Below are 21,634 nucleotides of genomic sequence, written 5' to 3' on the forward strand. Positions count from 1 at the left end.
AAAACAACCAGAGGGCGGGGAAGAGGAGAGGGATAATAGTGGAAAGAAGGGGAAGGGACTAGTTAAAGGGCATGTATGAATAACCCATGAACATAGACAACAGTGTGCAAATTGACTGTGGGAAGGGAGGTGGGATGGGCAGAAGATAGCAAACGGGGGGAAATTAGGATAACTGTAATAGAATAACCATAAAAAATAAAAATAGCCCTGGCTGGTGTGGCTCAGTGGTTTGAGCACCAGCCTGCAAACCAAAGGGTCACTGGTTTGATTCCCAGTCAGGGCACATGCCTGGGTTGTGGGCCAGGTGCCCAGTAGGGGATGCATGGGAGCAACCATACATGGATGTTTTCCTCCTTCTTTTTCTTCCTCCCTTCCCCTTTCTCTAAAAATAAATAAAATCTTTAAAGAAATTAAAATAAAAAATCTTTTTAAAAAAATGGGTGCAAAAAGCTTAAAATTGTTTATGCACCAAAAATTATGTATGTAGTCATCTACTTCTATTCCTACCCCTGAGCTTTGCATTCCTCCAGCGCCTCGAAGCTCTATTATTTATCTCTAGATACTTCCACAGGTCTTGCAAATGCATGGGCCTCATCAGCACCCATCAAAGAGCTTTGAATCTAATGAAGTCTCAAGACAAAAAGAAACCCAGAATATATAAAAGTGCAGCAGAACCACAGAAAGCAAATAGAGCACAAAACTAGCTTCAAGGGTACAAGATACTTTCCCAAGTTATATTGCACTAGTTCCTAGACTATGGCTGTTTTGAAGGCAAGACTCATGTTTCATCCATTCCTGTATTTGTAACATCCAAACACAATGCCTGACACATAGTATATGCTCAAGAACCGTTTGGAGAATGAAGTAGCCTCACCTTTAAATATGCCTTTTATGAGTGGTGCTACCGCTGTATTGAAGACTTCTTCCTGTTCAGTAGAGGGGTCAAACACAAAATCGTAGGTGAAGGATTTGTCATTACCAACCACCACCTAGAGAAGGCAAAGGGGCAGGGACAAGGAGTAAGAAATAAACGAAAGGCCAGACCACGCCCCTCACTGTCACTTGGCCTCAGGTTTTCGGACGCAGGCCCCGGACTCTGCTACGCACCTGCGGTTCCCCCGGTACGAAGGAAAGGCACATCTGGCAGCCCTCACTAATCTCTTTGGGGACCAGAGGGCGACATCGTAGTGCCACTTTTACAGGAATTCCCTTCACTTCTTCCTTCATCATCCTACCTCAGCACCGTCTGTAAGGGGGGAAAAAGAAAATAGGCTTGCTGATGAATCTTGGCGGGTTGGCGGGGGCGGGGAGGGCGTCCTCCCTTAGTTCCGGCCCTCCACTGGGGGTGGGAGATGGTTTGCGGGACTCCGAGTAGATGACGGAGCCTCCTCCTTGCCACGGATCGCTGCCACTGGAGAGTCACTTTCCCTCCGATTTGGCCACCACAGGACTATCCCACAGTCCGACACTCTGAAGACAGCGAAGTGGCCTCTGAAATGGAAAGGAAAACCCCCAGCGGAGACGATGACAAGGACCCACAGCCCCGGGGTACCGGGAAAGGCAAATCCTGGGCTAAGTTGTGTCCCCCTAACTCGCCAAACTAAACGTACCTTCCCGGGTCTCCTGCTGCCCTGTTCCAACCGGAGATTTAACCGCCAAGTTTCAAATTGGTCGTGGAGGCGCCAGCCAATCGGAGCGCAGACAACCGGCGGGAGGAGCACGCACGTCAGCGTAGGGTGAAGGACGCTTTTGGGAAGTTGTGGGCATGCGCGTCGCTCCCAGATCCCGCTCCGACTTGCCATTCACAGTATCTGCTTCCGGTTCTCGGGCTGAATTGGCAGCGAGTGGAACCTGAGCTGGCTGAGTCTTGTTGGCGGGTGAGATAGTAGTGCAGTTAGCACTTTGAATACGCGGGGCTCAGGCAGCATGTTAGGAGCGTATTCGAAGGTGGCTAGTGGTGAAGGAACAGTCGGTCTGAGGATCTCCACCATTACCGATCACATCTACAGAATGTGGGGCGGTGCCTTGCCTCGACTCCCTGTGGATAGTTGGAGTCAGCACTCCCTTGGATTTCGAAAATAGATCTTTTTAGACGCGATCTTGCTTGCTTGTTCTGTAAGTTGAAGACAGTAACATCTGTTTTGCAGGAGTGTTATAAGAAAGATCATCTCTATAAAGGACCTAGCAGGTTGTTCGACATCCAGATATCCAGTAAAGTTCATTGTTTTCTTCCATCATTTTTCTTTCCTCTTTCCACCAGTCAGTCCCCTAGAAGTGGACTGGGACCATAGGATGCCGGCCTGGGATAGGTTGGATTTGCTTTTTGAAAGTTGCTAGCTGGTGTCCCCTTTGAACCATTTTTATCAGCTTTGCTTCACCTTTTCATTCCAGAGCCTTGCCAAAGATGGACAGCCGGATTCCTTATGATGACTACCCCGTGGTTTTTCTACCAGCCTATGAGAATCCGCCAGCATGGATTCCTCCTCATGAGGTGGGAACCATCTGTACTCTTGAATAGCAGATTTTCCCCCATGGGCATAAGATGATATATTAAACATAGGACAGCACAGTTAGATAGCTCAAAGGATAATGAATCTTAGCCTTTGCTGTAGCCAAGGGACCCCGAAGTTGGATTCTGAGCAACTGGGTCCACTGGAAGCTTCTTATGGAATCCTTCTGCCAGTCCATTCACATCATAGAATTCTGGAAATTCAGAGCCCCAGTTTCCATTCTCTTAAGGTAAAGAAGTGGGGAGCCACTGGACTGCTAGCATGTCCCCAAGCTATCCATCTGCCCATTTGGACAGTGTGTTATCTGGTCTGTTTAAACTAAGCCCATGCCTTTACCTTTTCCTAACTTTAGGGAGATACATTTCTGTTCCAGATGAAAGTGGGTATAAAATCTAAAACTGCTAGTAAGATTTCTGGGGTTTCTGTGTCTTGCAGAGGGTATACCACCCAGACTACAACAATGAGTTGACCCAGTTTCTGCCCCGAACTGTCACACTGAAGAAGCCCCCTGGAGCTCAGGTGAGCTTGTGGAACAATTACAATTCATCTTATACCAGGCTAGATTTGTCTATACCATGCCCCCCAGAACTTATCTGTGGTTGGGAGGACAGATTTAGAAGCAGGTAAGGAGGTGGGGAAACTACCTTTATTGAGCAGAAAAGCTGAGATACAACTTCTGACTTCTCTCTGAGGGACACATATCCCAGCTATCATATAGTGATGCTACTAGATATTCTTGTGTTTGTAGTCTATACTGAGCCCCCATTCTGTGCTCTTGTCTTGCAGTTGGGATTCAACATTCGAGGAGGAAAGGCCTCCCAGCTAGGCATCTTCATCTCCAAGGTGTGTGCACCTGGTAGGCAATATGGGTAGCTACTTCCATTTGTTGTATTGCAGAACCATGATGTTTCAAGGCCTCGGAGAAGGATGATTTTTGTAGATTCATAGAAGGGGCATAATGGGAACAGGCTTTCCCACTTAAAACTTCCCACCTGGACCCTGGCTGGTGTGGCTTTGTTGTTTGGGCATCGCCTCGCAGAGCAAAAGGTCACTGGTTCGATTCCTTGGTCAGGGCATATGCCTGGGTTGCGGGTTCAGTCCCTGGTCTGAGCACGTGAAAGAGACAACCAATCACTGTTTCTCTCACACGTGGATGTTTCTCTCCCTCTCTCCCTCCCTTCTCCTCTCTCTAAAAATAAATAAATAAAATCTTAAAAACAAAAATACTTCCAACCTGGCAAGCATATTTGCTTACATTTTCACACACACAAACAGTACCACCTTCCATTTGAATAGCACTTAATTTCACTTACAGTCTCTGAAATTCTCCCAACTCAATCACATGTTCTCTCCTTCCCAACAGGTGATCCCTGACTCTGATGCACATCGAGCAGGACTTCAGGAAGGGGACCAAGTCCTGGCTGTGAATGATGTGGACTTCCAAGATATTGAGCATAGTAAGGTGAGCACAGTGTTTGGGCTGTGGTGAGGCAGGAAGCAATCCCAAGTAGGACAGATCAGATGGATTTGCCGAATCTGTGTGTAACTTAATAAGAAAGAATCTTTCCTGAGGAAGTGTACTGGAGAGAAGCAGCTATCTGATCCAGAATGTTGGAGTGGCAAAGGACTTTTTTCTTCTTGCTATTCTGTCCTGAGTCATATCTTATTTGTACAAGCTGTTGTGTTCCTTTCAGGCTGTTGAGATCCTGAAGACAGCCCGGGAAATCAGCATGCGTGTCCGCTTCTTTCCCTACAGTAAGTGTCCCTTACCTGGAAGGGCCTGCAGTAGGCATTCTTTTAAGTCTTGATTACTGGAGGCCCCATGAGTTGGCGGGAGTGGGGAATTGGGAGCTCAGGCCTGAAAATCACCTGCTTTTTCCTCCTTGTCTTTATTCTTTTCCCCAGATTATCATCGCCAAAAAGAGAGGACTGTACACTAGAGAGTTGTAAGCCACAGCCATCCACTTGGAATCTTCTAGGACAAGCTGGCCAGGCCTCAGGGAAGCCACATACACTCTTGTAGAGTCTCATACACTTTGAAGACCCCAAGGGGACCCTGTTTTCCCTCCTGCCCCTCCTGTTCTCCAAAAAGTAAAATGTGATGCCGAAGAAATGTTGGTGTGACTTTTGGATGATACTGAGTGTAAAATGCTTTTGAGGCAAACATAAAAGCTCTTCCAAAGAGGAGCCGCTGGAAGTAACAGAGCAATGCTATACCTGCTTCACAATTATCTCTATCTGCTCAGAACATCAGGGAGGCTTGGGAACCTTAGCTGCAGTATAACTGAGGGCTGGTATTGAGTGGAGGGATACTAGAAGAAACGTGCCCTTTCCCTATGATCTTGGGACATTTCTCTTCAGGGTATGGTGTTAATATAGTTCTGTCTTCTCTTTTCCCTGATTCTATGATCTGGAACATAAACTAAGGGAGAGCCTTAGCTGTATTTCTTTTCAGGGACAGCAGTAAGAATTTGGTTCCCAATTTCTAAGTTGTAGGTTGAGTAGTACTGACAGCTAACTTCCCTCTTTCCTTTACACCAGCCCCCAAATAACCTGCGAGGTTCTGAGTTCCTTACTTACAACCCACTGTTAGAGATTCCAGGCCACACTGTGTATATACCATGTTCAAAATGCCCATTCAGAATAGTTAGTTTTCCTAATGAGATATGGGATGAAGTGGCCAAATTTGCCTTGAAAGAATCCTGGGGAGCTTAAATATTTCCAGGCCCTTCCCCTGGAGAGTGATTCTGATGGTCCAAGGTGGAGCCTGGAAATCTGAAATTTGAAATAAGGTAAATTGGTCTTCAAATATGGGAAACTGTTCTAAATAGTAGCAATATATCTCTATGGGGAAGTCCTGGCTCTTCCTAGAAATCCCATCCCAGCTCTTCTGTGATACCTAGAGGCTTGGTGCCACTGTTGGGTAGCAACATCCTTGTGAGCAGAGCTGGACTTAGAAATTTTGCCGTCACGCTTCCTGGGCAATTTCCTGTTGCTCTGCTGCCCCCTAATGGTCGTCTGAGAAAGAAACTTGCACATGGGCATATTGGGTGAATCGACTGAATGTTGAGGTCCAAGCCTCTCTCTGTGATTAACAACTCATCTAAAAGCAGTAAACTGTAAAAAGACCCAGCCGGGTACCATAGGCCTAAGGGGAAAAACCCCTCCTGCCCTAAACTGGTTCTTGGAGCACCAGATGATGCAATTGCATTGTGGAAGTATAGATAGGGCGTGGAGAAGGCGCAAGGAGTAATAGGCTGAGGCAAAAGGACCAGTTTATTGAGTGTTGATAAGAAAGCAGTGGAGAATGAACTGTATCAGCCTTCGAGGGACCCCAGGTGCTGTAGAACTGCATCCCCTATAGGTATCTTAGCGGTCAGAAAAGGTGAGGTGGGAATTCCTAAGCCCTGCAAGAACTTTACATCCATAGCCATGAGATGCAGTCATGGAAGAAAGGATGGCACTTCAAGGGCTTCTGTTTTATTCCTAAGCCCCAGAAGTGGACCAGAGCTTAGTAACTGGCCGAGTATTTAAACCATAACCCTGAGGATGGAGGGAAAAGTACTGGTCCTGGAAAGCCCAAATGCGATAAATGGATCAAATTAGGTCGGCAGCCCTGGATGGTGTGGCTGAGTGGGTTGGACATTGTCCCTTGAACTGAAAGATTGCCAGTTCAATTCCTGGTCAGGGCACATGCCTGTGTTGTGGGCCAGGTCCCTGACTGGGGACATGAGAGAGGCAACTGATCAATGGATCTCTCACACATCAATGTTACTCTCCTTCTTTCTCCCTCCCTCCCCCTCTCTCTAAAAAATAAATTTTGTTTTTAAAAAATTAAGCTATCGACAGGGATGGTGGCTTTTGATGCCTGAGTCACTGTAGGGCTCCAGGTGGATTTTAACCATTGAAGTGTGTTAAGGAAAGTAATAGAGAGGGGACTGGGGCCACATCTCAACTCCCAGAACAGCTTCTAGGAGACACAGAAGAGGAATTCTGACTTTATGATCCCCTTCACCTACAGGGGAACCAGGGAGCTCCTTTGGACTGAAGTTAGTTTCTTGTCTCTTAAATATGAGGGAGAAAAATTGGCTGGCCATCAACTCAGTGAGGGAAGTTTGCATTCTCTGCTTGTACACTCCCTACTCCAGCAAAGCTGGAAGAAATGATACTCTTCTTGCTTCAGGGGAGATGAATCCCTCTTGGAAGAAAGGCCAGAAGCCATGGCCAGGAATAGCTGTGAGAGAAAAACAGAGAGAGAATGGGGGTGGAGGGAGAGAATGGTGCTGCGCAAAAGGAAAAAAAGGAGGTCAGGTTCAGAGACATGATTCTGGGGCTTTTCTCTGTATGATAGGGACATGAACCTTACTCCCACTCCACAATAGGATGAGCCAAGGTTATCCAAGAGTAAGTGGCAGTGGGTGGCCAGAGCCAGGAGTGCCATGGAATTACCATAAGGAATGGTTATTTTTCATGTACCTGTTTTTAGCACTGGTTTCAACAAACATCGCATTGAGGTCTCTGGGTTCTTCTTCCCCCTCCTCTGCAGAGACATGTCTTGACAACTGAGAAATTACATAAGGGGCCAGACAATGGTAAGACCACAACTGACTCAGAGTTAGGGGATAGGACTAGATGCTTCTGAGGTGTAATGATGCCTCCCTAGTACCAGGGACCCTAGAAGCCTTGAACCCGTGACCTTTCTGATCCCTGACACTAGTAACTCCTGAGTAAACAGAGCATAGTAGACCCTCCCCATAGAGACTGATCTCTTACGTATGGCAGAAAAAGTTGTAGTTACACTGTAGCTTTTGTTTGGATCAGTCTTGTTACCCACCAACATGATGAGGACATCATCACCTCTTTCTGCCTGAACATCTTCTGCCCACTTATCTGTCTCTTTGAAAGCATTGATATGTACAAGAGAATGTGTTGTAGAGCGTTGAAACATTTAGTGCAGTTTGGGAGAGAATAAAGTACCTCCTCTTCCTCTCTGCTATTTCTATCAACCTCCCTATTGCTTACCTCAATCCGTTTTTCAAATAGCACCCCCTTGTGATGTCATAGACAACCTCTGCAATAATTGAATCATAATGTAGCTAGGACCCTGGCTTCTGTGGCTTAGTGGATTGAGTGCTGGCCTGTGAGCCAAAGCGTCGCACATTCCATTCTCAGGGCACATGCCTGGATTGTGGGCCAGGTCCCCAGTAGGGGGTGCATGAGAGGCAACCACACATGGATATTTCCCTGGCTTTCTCCCTCCCTTCCCCTCTCTCTAAATAAATAAAAAATCTTTTTAAAAAGCATAATGTAGCTAGGAATTAGGCTGAGGTTGAACCTGCATAAAACAAAGGCAGACAGAGGTAGATAAGAAACTAGGCTGTGAAAGGCTAGAAGTTAACGAGAGCAAAATAAAGAATCAAGGAAACTGGGTCCCTGAAAAGTGGCTACTATAGCCACAGACCAGATGGTCTACCATCCTAGGACAGGTCCAGTGTCAATGTACTGTTTCCATTAAGGAAGACCCTATAGAGCAGCAGATCTAAGGATTCAAGACCTCTTGGATTTTGTCTGTGTTATAGTCAGAGTCCAGATGAGGACAGAGAGGGTGAGAAACAGGGAAGGGTTGGTAATTTGGGGAGGCTTCATGCTTTTCCTTCTCTTCTTTATCCACAAATAGTCCAGGGTGGTAATGCATATGCCTAAAGGGTTGACATAGAAGGTTAGTGATAGGAGAGTGAACCCACACTATTCAGTCCCCCAAGTACCTTGTCTTAGACAGGAAGTCAATTCCAATGGTTGCCTGCAAATGAGAGAGACTCACTCTGTACCTCTTCCTCTACCCCCAATACCAGGCAGCCTTAGAACTGTAATTGGATAACAGCCCTTGAGAAGGTGATCTTGCTCAACTTGTTAACACCTACAACAGGTAGCTTTGAGGAGGAGAATTCCTGGGAGAGTGGGGCTGAGAAGGGGACAACACCTACTGCATGAGCCTTGGTGGTGGGCTCAGCTAGCCAGTGCAGTTGAAACTCTGGATCATGAAGCCAGTGGTGGTCGATGTCTTCCCCACTGTGAGGCAGGTAAATAAGCTATTTGTTGGACTGGGCAAGGAGGAAATTAATTCTCCTGAGAACCCTCTACACCATTCCATACTGTCAGATCTCCTTATTCCGCAAGCCCAACGGAGACCTCCCACTGCCCTGCTGCTCCAGGAACAAGAGTTTGGGTGTACACAGAAACCATTGCGGGTGTTGGGGGAGGGCAGGGGGTGGTCCCTGGATGGTTTCCAGGCCCCAGCTTTCATCCTCGCAGTGGGCCTCGCTGGTGTACATTGTGGCTAGCTGCCTGAAATCACACAGTGCTCTCTGTCCAACCACTATTCAAACCACCTTTGCACCGTCCCTCGGCCTGGGAGCATAGCCGTGCCCACTGGCAGGCAGCTGCAGCAGGTCCCTCCTCCAAAGCAGTGGGTGGCACCCGGAGGGAAGCTTAAAGGACTCACAGAGGGCTGGCGGCGTGCCAGAAGGAAGTCGAGGGTCATTTATGTGAAAAGCACCTGCTACGGGGGTGATCTAATTATTGACGAGGAAGGGGTGCTCATTCTCAATTGTTCCATTACAATCCTGGAGGAGAAGATAGCAAAGAGATCGCCAGCCACGTGTGGACCAGCTGATTTATTAGAGCATTACAGCAGCACTCCCACGCAAGCACCAGAGCCAGGTGCTCCGCTCCCCTCTTCTCCCTCCTCCGCCAAAGCCTCCTGGCTCTCTTCCTTGCCGGGCTCCTACCGGGTAAACTCCTTGATGAGTCTGTCCTCAGAGCTTGAAGAAGCAGCAGAGGGGCATGCAGGGTTAGGAAGCAGTTTCTGGGAATCCTCCACATTCCCCCCCTTTTCCTGATAGCACAGAAGCAATCCCTTCACTGCCTCCCGGCTGAGATCCTCAACCCTCTGTGGGTAGCTGCTCCACTCACTCACCCACCCATTGACCACATGTGATAGTTTCTCTTCACTTGTCCCTTCCCAACCTCCTAACACGAACACCCGCCTTGAGCACTGGAGGGGAAATAAAAACGGAGGGAGGAATGGAGGGAAGGGATGAAAGAATGAAAGACAGAAGAAAGGGCAAGAGAGCAGCAAGAATGGACAACTTGAAGGGCAAGGGCGATTCGCGAGAGGACCAGGGATGGAGAGTGGAGATGCAGAAACAGGAGGGAGGGCAGCTGCAAAGCACTGAACAATGGCCCAAAGCTCAATCATAAGTTTTCACTATAAACATATTGAAAGCGATACTCCAGGATGCTTTTTCACATTTCCACCATCATAAAATGGAAGATGGCTGTGGGGAAGGGGATGGGACTTCCTGGGCCTGACATTTCCTTACCTAGCAGCCTCTGCAGCAAGCAAGGAGAGGGAGGGAAAAATGAAGCTCTTCATTTTCTGAAGAAATGTCTTATTCCTGTTCCCCCTCCGTTTTTTACCCTCTGCCATCCTCCCACACAACTCCCCTAGACACCCAACCTGCCTATTGCTATTCAATCTCCACCCAAACTGATAGTCTCTGATCCGTGAGATCACAACTGCTTGGTCCCCAACCAGAAGGCCCACTGTTCCTGTGAGTCCCACTTGGTTAGTCACCATGACATGGCTTTAAATGCATCAGGGTCAGGGGCAGCTCCATACCAACATCACCGTAAGGACCCCAAGGCAGTTACAGATTTCCCTCCAAGTCCACTCCCTGAACCTCTCTCCCTCAGTTTCCCCATCCTAGATGGCCTCAGACTCCCTATCACTCTTTTAGTCTCCTCATCCTCCCCTCTTGCCCCTGTCCCCTCTCCACACAGTCTCTTACCTGGCTGTTAGGTCTCCTAGGATGCTGAGAGTAGAATGGCACTATAAAATTAGCAGCTGGCCCTGGCTGGTATGGCGCAGTGGATTGAGTGCTGGCTTGAGAACCAAAGGGCCATTGGTTCAACTCCCAGTCAGGGCACATACCTGGGTTGCAGGTCAGGTCCCCAGTAGGAGGCGCTCGAGAGGCAACCACACATTGACACTTCTCTCCCTCTGTTTCTCCCTCCTTTCCCCTCTCTCCAACAATAAATAAATAAATAAATATGTTTTTTTTTAAATTTAAAAAATAAGAGTAGCAGCTGGGAATGGAAAATGACAATCTAATTTTACTGGGGGGGGGGGCGGTGAGGTCAACTTAGCCACAGAATGGGTTTCTGGAAGGAAAGGTGGTTTGCTCACTGAGCTCACAGGGAACCTGATCTGGGAGAAGGCTGGGGAATAGCTTGACTGGGTCAGTCCAACCGGGAGGAAAGCAGAAGGGAGAAACCCTCAGCTTCCCCAACCCCTGCTCACACAGACCCTGAACCCTCACTCACCCTCCACTGAACACCATCAGACTGACTTTGACTTTGTAGGACATGAGGATCCTCAGCACCTCCTTGTTCATTCTAGGTTGAAGACTGGAGGTGGCAGTATTCAGCGTGCATTTGTGGGAGGGAGCTGAGGAGGGGCAGTAATTCACCACGTCCCCCAGTCCCTTCCCGTGTCCCTTTTGTCTTCCAACAGGTTTCACAGGTTCTACTCTGTCCCCTTCATTGGGACCACATTTCTGTTCCTAAAATTCAGTTTTACCATGTTACCTCCTGCTCCAGATTCTACATCTCTGACTGTAAGTACCCTGCTTGGCTTTCACAACTGTTGACAATCTTGCCCTACCCAGCCTCTCGAACTTTTTCTGCCCTAACTCCCTAACACCTGGGAGACAACCTAAGTGGACCCATCTTCTTGCCATGCCCCAAATGGGCCATGTGGATTCCCACCTTCTAGCCTTTCCTCCTGCTATGTTCCCAATCTGGAATGCTCTTTTCTTCCAGATTCAACACATTCTTTATGATCTAGATCATTTACCTCCTCTAGGAAAACTTCTTCAGCTATGTTGGCCTCTTTTAGCTTCTGTTGGATTTATAATCTGAACCACATGTAGCAACATTTAACTGTTCGATTGCATTTGCATTCCTCTTTGTTCCCCATCCAGGCCATATATTGTCTGAAAGCAGATTGTCTTAAACTTCTTCGTATTCTCCTACATGTAATAGGTGCTCAATAAAAAACCTGCTGATTGAAAAAGAAGATACAGAAAGATGTATATTCTTGGGAAGTTCTCTTCATTGCTCGGGGATGCTGATCCCCTATAAAATAATGCGGTTTGGATGATTTCTAAGGGTCTTCCTTGCTATAATCATCTATAGCTATATAAACGATAAGGCATGAGGAGAGGCAGAGGGAATTAATGCTTATGTGGCAGGTGGTTTTTCGTGGGACATACATCTAACACCAAGACTTCTGAAGTCATAGGGCCAAATGAATGACTTGATAGAATTCTATCAATTTCTATCATATCATCCTCCTTTTTGTCCTCCTTTTCTGCCATTTCTCATCACCTAGTCTTTCATCCATTTCTGTCTTCCCCAGAGAGTAGGTACTGCAGAGATCACAGTGTTAGAGCCAGACGACAAGTACTAGAATCCCTTCTGGCTCTGCCACTTATTAGCTACAGCAGCTTGCACAAATTCCTTCATCTCTTTCAGCCTTCGGGTTCTTAGGTATAAAAGGGAACAAGAACAACTTTACAGCCTACTTTAGTGAGATTTTTATAAAGGAAACATAGTGTATGTATAAGACCTTTGTGGGTTGTGAAATATACAGCGTAGGAATTTTTTCTCTCCCCTTTTTCCTTTCTTGCTGCCTATGACCTAAGCCTACCATGGGTCCCATGGGCATTAATTATTTTGGTTTACTCTTGGCCCTCAGTTCTGGAGGGATCTCTGAACACTGACCTGGGGATATTAACAAAAAAATAGGTAGGCTTTATTCAAGGTGAAACTTCACAATTGTATATATGGCATGCAGAATGGGTTAGAGAGAGAAAATGGATGTTGGGAGTGACATTTGAGCTTATATCATGCTAGAGGCCAGATTGGTATCACAGATTGCTTGAGTTTTCCATCCAGTGCCAAGCCCTGTTTCTTGCAGTTGGCAGCCAGGAGTGGGGTTACTGCAAAGCTCTTGGAGAAGCTAGAGTTAGCATCTCTAGTCTCCCTTTGAAAGGAGAAGAAGAGAATTCAGGCTAGGCTTGCCAAGTAAGTGTACCTTCATTCCCAAGAGTATCTGCCACAACTGCACGGACCCACTGGATTATCCAAGAAAGCTGATGTGTCTCACTGTGGCGAGTGGGAACAATTTGCTCTGATGGGAAATCCTTATACCACTGTCCCCTCTCAGCATTTTGATGATCCTTTTGTGGGTATCCCCCCTCTAGTTCTCCTGGGAAGTCTTCCCTTTATCCATGTCAGCCTTCATGTTGACCTTTCTCAGTCCTGAGCTCTACCCACTTTCTTCTTTCCCCAACCCTCTCCTCTGCCTCTAGCACCCAGCCCTCTTCCCACCTCCCCTCCACCCCTTGGCTGCCTAACCCCAGCCCCAGCCCCAGCCCCAGCTCACATGAACTCCTGAATGAACACAGTCTTGGTGTACTCGTCTAGTGAATACAGGACAACATCTGTGCTCTAGTCAACTGAACAGGCAAGAAAATCGCGTGACTATAATTCATCAGTCACCCTCAAGCCCCCAACTTATTGCCCTCAGATATGACCTTATAAAATATACATGATGCACTATGATATGCTCATGGACAAAGACAAGTAAATTTCAATATGCCTGCATTGGCAGGAAAGCCTAGCTGAATGCAGATTTGGATGAGTGGGGCAGAATTTTGGAAAAAGATCTGTGGATTTGGGACCAGGGGTAGGACAATAGGAAAGTAAGCTCACTGAAATCTTGATTTTTTTGATGAGCGTGCTGGTGCAGTTGTTGATACAAACATTGACAGAGATGGGTTTGCCATGGTAGTGAACCTGAAGCTGGAGGAGAGAGGCCCATCATAAGGTTGGAGGGAGAACACCAAGATCAAGACCTAGGATTCCTCAGTGGACTCAGTGCCAGCCTGAGAACCAAAGGGTCACCAGTTTGATTCCCAGTCAGGGCACATGGCCGGGTTGTGGATCAACTGCCCAGTAGGGGGTGTGCTAAATTTTAGGCAACCACACATTAATGTTTCTCTCCCTCTCTTCCCTTCTGTCTAAAAATAAATAAATAAAATCTTTTAAAAAAACACCCTATGGGGCAAAAAAACAGAAACAGGTCAGGGAGGAAGATTGGGGGAGAAGGGAGGAAGAGAGGAAAGGAGAGGAAGAAAAGGTAAGTGGGGAGAAAAGGAAATACTCCTAGGATTAGAAGACACTCTAGGAGCATGCAAGGGTGCAAAGGAGGAGGTAACTGGGGTAGAGTTCAAGCCACAAACTGGAGGAGGTGGGAAACCCCTCTGCCGCACAAGCAAGTACTTGAATTTGGGTAGGGGACAAGTCCCAGGATCCGAGAAGTAGAAGCAGCTCTTACTTACATAGAAATGTTGACCATGGAGTTGATGTAGATCCTTTTCTTGGAGGAGAAAAAGAAGGAAGAAGGCTCAATCATTTGTCCCTTACTCTCCTGGGCACACCTAGTGTAATGTAACCTTTCCTCTTTAGATCGACACCTCTCAGCATCAAGTGCCTTTTCTATTCTCTCTCCTGCCAAAGGTACTTATTTGCCTGTGCCTTGCTTATTCTCATCTAGGTCCCAGGGGCTAGGCCCTGGCAAAGGAGACCATTAGAGAAAGGAAGATAACAAACAAGCAAGCAAAATATAACAAGAGACACTGAAATGAAGAACAAACTGGCAGTAACCAGGGGGGAGGGAAAGGTCATCAAGGAACATGTGTAAAGGACCCATGGACAAACCAAAGGGGCGTGGCATGGAGGGTGGGAGGTGAGGGTGAGTGGGGCAGAGGGGAATGGAGACAACTGTACTCGAACAATAAAAAAATAATTATTAAAGAAGAGATATAGGGATGGCTCTGTGTTTTATGGATGAAAGAAACAGCCATTACCCTCATGAACTTGTATATTTAATAATATTTAAAATCTTGAGATAGTTAGATTTTCAGAAAAATAAATTTAACTATTTCTAATCTTAATGGAAAAAAAGAAAGAAAGATCTCTCTAGTCCTTCCCTGTGATGCATATGAGGTCTGGTCCCTGGGGTGAGCTTAGAGAAGCTTCCAGTGGTCTCTTGCAGGGTCTCTCAGACTGCATGCCTGCCGCTGTGTCAGGAAAAGTGTCCTTAACCTGCTCCCTGATAATATTTTTAGGTTTTTTTAAAGGTTGGATTTATTTATTTTTTGACAGAAGGGAAGGGTGGGAGAAAGGCAGAGAAACATCACTGTGTGGTTGCCTCTCATTTGCGCCCCACTGGGGACCTGGCCCGCAACCCATGCATGTGCCCTGACTGGGGGGAATCCAACTGGCAACCCTTTGGTTTGCAGTCTGGTACTCAATCCACTGAGCTACACCAGCCAGGGATACTCCCTGATAATATTAAGGGGGATGCTAAGGGCAAGGGATGTGGGGCCTAGTATGGGCTAGAAATAGAGGACATTGGACTATTACCTGGAAAGAGAAAGCGATGAAGCTCACATCAGTCTCCAGCTCTGGTTGCTATGCCTCCCTCCCCAGCCTCTTATATCCAAGGTCCTGTGAGTGCTCAGATTGGTGGGACTCATGGGAGAAGAATATGGTTCTGGGGGGTGGGGGATTAGCATGAAATACTGCTTTATAAATAGCTCAGGTGCCACTAGTTGGGAAAGCAGATTAGTAGCTAAAAGATTAGCAGGCTCTACTATTAGGGCAGGGTGGGGGTAGGGGGCTTGAAGCTGATAGGGTTAAAGGCAGGGGAACTTGAGAAGGGGAAATACAGAGTTTTGGCCATGGGAGGCCTTGAACCTGAGGACTGCGGTCAAAGCAGAGTCAGAGGCCTTAAAGAAAAAGCATAGGGAGGGATAGAAATAAGAGGGCTCAAAGTATCAATATAAGCCTTTGTGTTTCTGAAAAGAGAGCTTTGTGTCACACTTCTCTTTCTCTATCTCTTGATCAGCTACAGGCCAAAGGTGTGGAAAAGAGCACCTCTTACGCAGCCCCCCACCCCTTAGGACTTGGGACTCTGAAGCTCAGAAACACAGATTATCCCGGCTTCTGAGCACAGCAGGATTCAATCTCCTGTAAGAGGGAGTGGAGGTAGGGGAGTGGGGGATCAGTGTACTGAGCTGTGAGTATACATGTATGTGAGACTTGAATTTCTTTCCTTGTTGGAGAGATGGTAACAAAGGATGCTTGACCCCAGAACAGGTTCTCCCGGCAGGCTGTTGCATGTGGAGGGAACAGGTCATTGACATGTGCATCGCCCCCACTTAGAGTAAATCCTCCCTTCCGACCCCCTACTCTCCCCACCACTGCTCTTGACACTCTCCAATCTCTGAAATTACTAGGCTGTAAGCAGTTTCCCTTGCCTCATAGGACTGCTCATGGAATTAGAGATATTTCTGTCCTCCAGCCACCAGGATCCCCATAATGACAGCAACAAAAGTAATCTTCTTGGCCCTGGCTAGTGTGGCTCAGTGGATTGAGTGCCAGGCTGTGAATCAAAGGGTCACTGGTTCAATTCCCAGTCAGGGCACATGCCTGGGTTGTGTGCCAGGTTCCCAGTAGGAGGCACATAAGAGGCAACCACAAACTGATGTTTCTCTCCCTCTCTTTCTTTCCCCCTCCCTTCCCCTCTCTCTGAGACAAATAAATAAAGTCTTAAACAAAAACAAATCTTCTTTACTTGACTGTCCCTCCCACAGGGCCCAGGCCCATGCTTTGTGGACATGTAGAATGTAGAGACAGAGCCTGAGGACACAGGACCCTAGTCCCCCACCCAAACTTCCCTTAGAGCTGGCCAGTCTTTGGCATCTATTCATAGATGCAGCCTTCAACCCTCCACAACAGGGTGTTCTCACACAGCTAGCTGCATTAGCCCTTCTCACTCCTTGCCAGTAGGCACCTCAGGGCCTTATCTCTTAGTTGCTGTAACTCTTTCCTTCTCAGGCATTATCGGGTAGAGCTAGAAGCCCCGACTCTGCAGGGACCATAGTGTGACTGAAACTAATGCTGGACATATAGAAAAGAGTCATATACTTGCCAAGGCTGGGGTGTCTGTTGGCAAAGTGAATACTCAGGATGAATGCACTTTCGGACTAGCCTTCAGTCCATTGTTGTCTTCAGACTCACACTTGAGGCTCATTCCTTCTTTGCACTCAGGTCCACGGTCCTCTCAGCAGGAAATAGATCCGATAGGTCTTTAATTCATTATTGTGATTGAGCTTGAATCATTACCTCTTTTTGAGGAGCATATGCATTTCTTGACTGAGATAATTTAGAAACAGAAAAATACACAAATGTCAATTACACAGCTTGATGGATTTTGACCTACTGTGGAAGTCTGAATAATGGCCCCTAAACATCTCAGGTCCTAATCCCTGGAACCTATGAATGTTACCTTATATGGCAAAAGGAACCTTGCAGGAGTGATTAAACTGAAGATCTCGTGATGGGGAGATTATTCTGGATCATCTGGGTGGGCCCTAAGTGTAATCAGTAGTCTCTTTATAAGTTGGAGGCAGAGGGAGGTAGAAAAAGATTTGACTACAGAGAGAAGGAACTGTGAGGGCTGAAGTAGGCTGCTATGCTGCTGACTTTGAGGATTCAGAAATGGGCCATGGTCAAGGAATGTAGCTCTATAAGCTGGAAAGGGCAAGGAAACGGGGTCTCCCCTGTAGTTTCTCACACTTGCAAGGTGACCATCGCAGTTCAATTGAAGCCATTCTGACACCTTGCTTTGGGCCCAGTGAGACTTATTTTGGTCATTTTCAGGCCCTTACCCCCTCCCTTGACACACACCAGTGATATTCCAGCCATGCCTCCTGGTTAGGAAGTGATGACCACACCTCTGAGTGAGCAAGGCGTCTGTTATTCAGCAAGGGGTTGTAGCAAACAGAATTGCTTATCTGGCCAATAGCCACATCCCCCTTCCTTTCTGTGGGCAGGATCCCCATTTTTTAGGTACTCCCCCCTCTTCTACTTGGTGTTCTGCTCTTCTGAGCCCACCATGGTCATTCTATCTCTCTTTCCAGTGACTGGCTTAATTGTAGCATGATGAGATTCAGGCCATTGAGAAGTGAGGGAAGTCTTCTAGCAAGAGTCTGGGAAATCTTTCCTCAGTGATCAAATAAGCATACAGGATAGAGACCTCCACCTCCTGCCACTGAATATCGCCATGTTTTGATGCAATGCCTGCGCTGCAATAGTCACTTTGTGACCATGGGGCTGCTAAACAGCATGCTGAGGGTTTCAGATCAGAAATATGGGAAGAAAAGGGAGTTTTGGGTCAAATTATTGAACTGTTGAGTAGCCAGCTCCAAAGCTGCCCGCTCCTGGACTTTGACACAAGATAATAAATTTGCTTATTTTAAAGTCAGCTGAGTTGCAGTTTTCTACTATTGCAACTGAAAGCACACCAGCAGACTGAAGTGGGTTCTAGACCAGGGCATTGGCTCGTTGGTGGAAGATGGAAAGAAGATGGACAGATCACAAGGTAGAAAGAGACACTTCCCATGCTGTCCTAGGTGCTGAACAGGGCAATACTGACCTCTAACGTTGTTAACCACCTTGCTGGAGGTAAAGAACAGAGATTTAAAAGACTCATATCACACACTACAGAAGCAGCACCTCAACAAGACTAACTTGAGTAAAATGATACGGAGCCATTCACTTTCCCATGATTTTGTCAGTAAATTTGGGTGGGGGGGAACTATGTGAAATGTATGTTATCCTAACTGTACTTGGAAGGCTGTGGGAAAGACAGAAGTAAAACCAGGTGTTTGTTCTTGAGGAACTCTGGGTCTGGTGTGGAGAAAGATGAACAAAAATGCAAGTGAGTATAATTCTAGGCAGTCTGTAGTGTGTGCTGTTATTTCAGTAGAAATCAAAAGTGATGAGAATGTGAGAGATGAATTTTAATTAGAGAAAGATCTGTATGCTGGAGTCTCATTGGTCGTTAAAATTATTGATACCTTTTAAGTTAAATCATGTGGGTAGATGTTGAGAGAGAGGGAGAGAAATGCAGAGGGGGGCAAAGGGGGGAGGAAGAAGGGGGGAGGGAGAAAGGGAGAAGGGAGGAGAGGGGGGAGAGGAGTCAAGGGGAGTGGGGAGAGGTTCTCAGAGTAAGCCTGGGGAAAGGCCCCACCTTGGGGAAGGAGGGCAAAAAGGAACGAGGGAAGGAGTCTGAAGGAACATCCAGAGGAAGGGGAGAACCCAAGTGATTCCCAAATCCCAGATACAAAAGTGAGGAAGAGCTTCACAGAAGACAGAGAGCCTGGGCAGCAGCTTTGCACAAGGCACACATTACTCCTTCTGGCCCCCGTGCTGGTAACATTAGCAGAAGCTAGCTTCTGGTTGTGAAATGTGGGAAGTGGTCTTTTCCTGAAGTAGCCACTGGGTGGCAGTGGTGGCAGCAGTGGCAGTGGTAGCTGTATCCAGGGACTAACAGAAATCGTGGAGAGCTAAGCAAGTTCGCAGTAGTGGGAGCCAGAAGCTGGCTCAGCCCAGGGCTTCCCTAGTGTAGTGGACATTGGACTGTCCCCTCGGGTGTACACCAACCTTCAAATCACACTTGTCCGCCTTTGAAGAGACCAGCCTCATCCTTAGGAGCAAAGTAATGATCAAAATAATTTATGGATTAGCAGCATTTATGGTTTACAAAGTACTCTCACATCTGTTAACCAATTCACTATGCAGGAAACCCTAAAAGATTGGTATTATTACACTGGAATCTCAGTTCTCAAACTTAATTCATTCCAGAAAACTGTTCAATCCCTAGCCTGTGTGGCTCAGTGGATTAAGCACCAGCCTGTTAACCAAAGGGTCGTCAGTTCAATTCCCAATTAGAGCACATGCCTGGGTTGTGGGCCAGGTCCCTAGTTGGGGGTGCATGAGAAGCAACCACACATTGATGCTTCTCCCCCTCTTTCTTCCTCCCTTCCCCTCTCTCTATAAATAAATAAAAAACTTACAAAAACAACTGTTTAAGAGGCAGTTTATTTTATTTATTTTTTACTTTTTTAAAGATTTTTATTTATTTATTTACTTTTAGAAGGGAAGGAGAGAGGGAGAGAAACATCGATGTATGGTTGCCGTTTGTGAGTCCCCTGCTGGAAGTTGGCCTGCAGGGAACTGTCCTGCAACCCAGGCATGTGTCCTGACTGGGAATTGAACCTCGATCCTCCGGTTCGCAGGCCTGTGCTCAATCCACTGAGCTACACCAGCCAGGAGAGAGGCAGTTTATTTGAAAAGAGAATTGCCTTTGTCTTGTGAGAAACACGTGACTGATCATACAGGTATCAGCATGAAAGGGTCATTGGGGAGAAAATCGAGACCCAAAGTTCTCTTAGACAACTGAGGCATTTTTTCTGTGGACAACCTGGTCAAGAACCAAATTGTTTGATAACCAAGGTTTGACTGTATCCCCCATTTCACCCTGGTGAGGACACTTGAGTTACAAAGTGGCATACAGGATCACACACCTCACACATGGTAAAACAAGGATTTGGATTCAACTGCATCTGGCAACAAACACCTGGGCCTTTTATGCAGCATCCCAGCTGTCATCTGCTTAGGACTCAGGTTGTGATTGCTTCCTCCAAGCCTACCTTTGATATTCCCCCCTACCCACAGGGCAAGGATCTCCAGGTTTCCCCCATCCAGGTTTCTGGACCTTCCGCGTGCTCTAGATTCTAGATTCTAGAGCCTTCCCAGCAGGCCTGCCTCCTCCTCTCTTTCCCAGGATCCAGCTGGGCAGCATTCTCAGGACCTGAAGATCAGGTTCAGAGTCTCCATTGTTCGCCAACTCCCTTCAGAGTAGATTCTGCTTCGGCTTGCTCCCCATCCCCGAGCAGGCCCGGAACTTTCCTCCTGGACCTAAAACCTCCATAATCAGGAAGTCTTAGCTAGCCCCAGGAGTCCCAGGCCCTGGACTGCTGACAACTGGATGTTCCCGGGCACTTGGCTCTCAAACCTCTAGGCCCACTGGGTCTCTCTGCTTTCTCTACTGTGTTTAGACCATGGTCACCTGTAGTGCAGGAGAGACATGGGGTGGTGCATAGGAAAGGGTGGAGTCTGTTGGGGAAGCTTGTTGACTCGCATACTTGGGGAGGAGCGACCTGCCTCCTTGCTGCCTCCATGCTATCTCCTCTGATATGTAACCCAGAATAGTGACGGGCTGATCACTGAACTCCCAATTTTGCCTCTGACCTGCTCCTTTCGCAGCCATCCCCATCTCTGTCAACAGTAACTCCATTCCTCTAGTTGTTAAGGCCAGGAACCTTGTGGGCATTCTGGACTCAGCCTTTTCTTCCCCAGCCCACATCAGGAAATCTGCTTTCCAAATCTAGCCAGAATCTGACAACTTCTCACCACCTCCAGCAGCCTGGTCCACCATCATCTCTATGGGCGACGGCCTCTGAACTGGTCTCCCCCTTGCACCCCAAAGCCCTGCAGTCTATGTCCCACCTACAGCTAGCCAGTAATCCTTCTAAAATGTCCATCAGCTCCTGACGCTTGTCTCCTGTAAAGCTGACATGGCTTCCCAGGGACTGAAAGTAAAAGCCAAGGGGTTCTCACCATGCCTTCCAAGGACCTTCATGATCTGGTCCCTGACAAACTCTCTGATCTCATTATAACTACCCATCTTTTGTGAAGTGTCACCCTAATATTTAAAACATTTTAAAATGGCAATCCTCTCTATCCCTGCTTGTTCTTTCCTCCTTTATTTTTCTCCATAATAATGATCAAAATCTATCTATTTTACTTGTTAATTTTATCTTTTCCCTCCCGCTGCTATGTAAGCCTCATTAGAGTCAGAGTTTGTGTCTGATTTGCACATTACTGGTGAACTCCTGGAGCTGGACCAAGTACCTGGAGCTGGACGGAGGACAGAGCTGTCTCTGAGGAAATATTTGCTTGTCCTTCTGGGTTTATGGCCCAGTGGCTTAGAGAGGTGACCAAACAGCAATCTGGTATGCGGATGCTGGAGGCTGCTTCAAGGGCAGGCCTGCTTGGGTTCAAATCTTGGCTCTTCCACTAAT

General features: G+C 47.1%; 2 protein-coding genes and 1 long non-coding RNA gene across 9 annotated transcripts in view; 1 reads left to right on the plus strand and 2 right to left on the minus strand.

The window, feature by feature from the left end:
• Positions 1-1,724, minus strand: part of KIF4A (kinesin family member 4A) — a 116,074-nt gene extending 114,350 nt beyond the window's left edge. Inside the window, exons 1-3 of one of the 5 annotated variants that reach the window (XM_037060283.1) lie at positions 1,611-1,724; positions 1,108-1,246; positions 875-989 (exon numbers count right to left, since the gene is read on the minus strand). In XM_037060283.1, the coding sequence (XP_036916178.1) occupies positions 875-989; positions 1,108-1,230 (238 nt within the window). In that variant the 5' untranslated portion in view covers positions 1,231-1,246; positions 1,611-1,724. Of the gene's footprint in view, positions 1-874; positions 990-1,107; positions 1,287-1,610 lie in introns of those variants that run through there. The other 4 variants (XM_037060282.1, XM_037060280.1, XM_037060284.1 and 1 more) reach the window with 4 other exon arrangements.
• Positions 1,725-1,777: 53 nt separating this feature from the next.
• On the plus strand, positions 1,778-4,623 carry PDZD11 (PDZ domain containing 11). 3 transcript variants are annotated; one of them, XM_037060285.1, is made up of 7 exons: positions 1,778-1,877; positions 2,392-2,491; positions 2,946-3,029; positions 3,297-3,353; positions 3,874-3,972; positions 4,205-4,265; positions 4,416-4,623. In XM_037060285.1, the coding sequence occupies exons 2-7, from the start codon at positions 2,405-2,407 to the stop codon at positions 4,448-4,450; spliced, it is 423 nt and encodes a 140-aa protein (XP_036916180.1). In that variant the 5' UTR covers positions 1,778-1,877; positions 2,392-2,404; the 3' UTR covers positions 4,451-4,623. The 3 variants fall into 3 exon arrangements, with proteins under 3 accessions (XP_036916180.1, XP_036916182.1, XP_036916181.1); XM_037060286.1 differs by lacking the exon at positions 1,778-1,877 and adding an exon at positions 1,896-2,115; XM_037060287.1 differs by lacking the exon at positions 2,946-3,029.
• A 4,549-nt stretch (positions 4,624-9,172) lies between these two features.
• Positions 9,173-10,450, minus strand: LOC118996718 (uncharacterized). The gene is made up of 3 exons (XR_005068544.1): positions 10,361-10,450; positions 9,893-9,902; positions 9,173-9,331 (listed from the first exon to the last, which is right to left on the minus strand). It is a non-coding gene; the product is annotated as an uncharacterized LOC118996718 (long non-coding RNA).
• Between the last annotated feature and the right edge of the window lie 11,184 nt (positions 10,451-21,634).

Source organism: Sturnira hondurensis, unplaced genomic scaffold, assembly GCF_014824575.4.
Source record: "Sturnira hondurensis isolate 20B ecotype Veracruz unplaced genomic scaffold, ASM1482457v3 Scaffold0011568, whole genome shotgun sequence".
Classification (NCBI taxonomy): Eukaryota; Metazoa; Chordata; class Mammalia; order Chiroptera; family Phyllostomidae; genus Sturnira; species Sturnira hondurensis.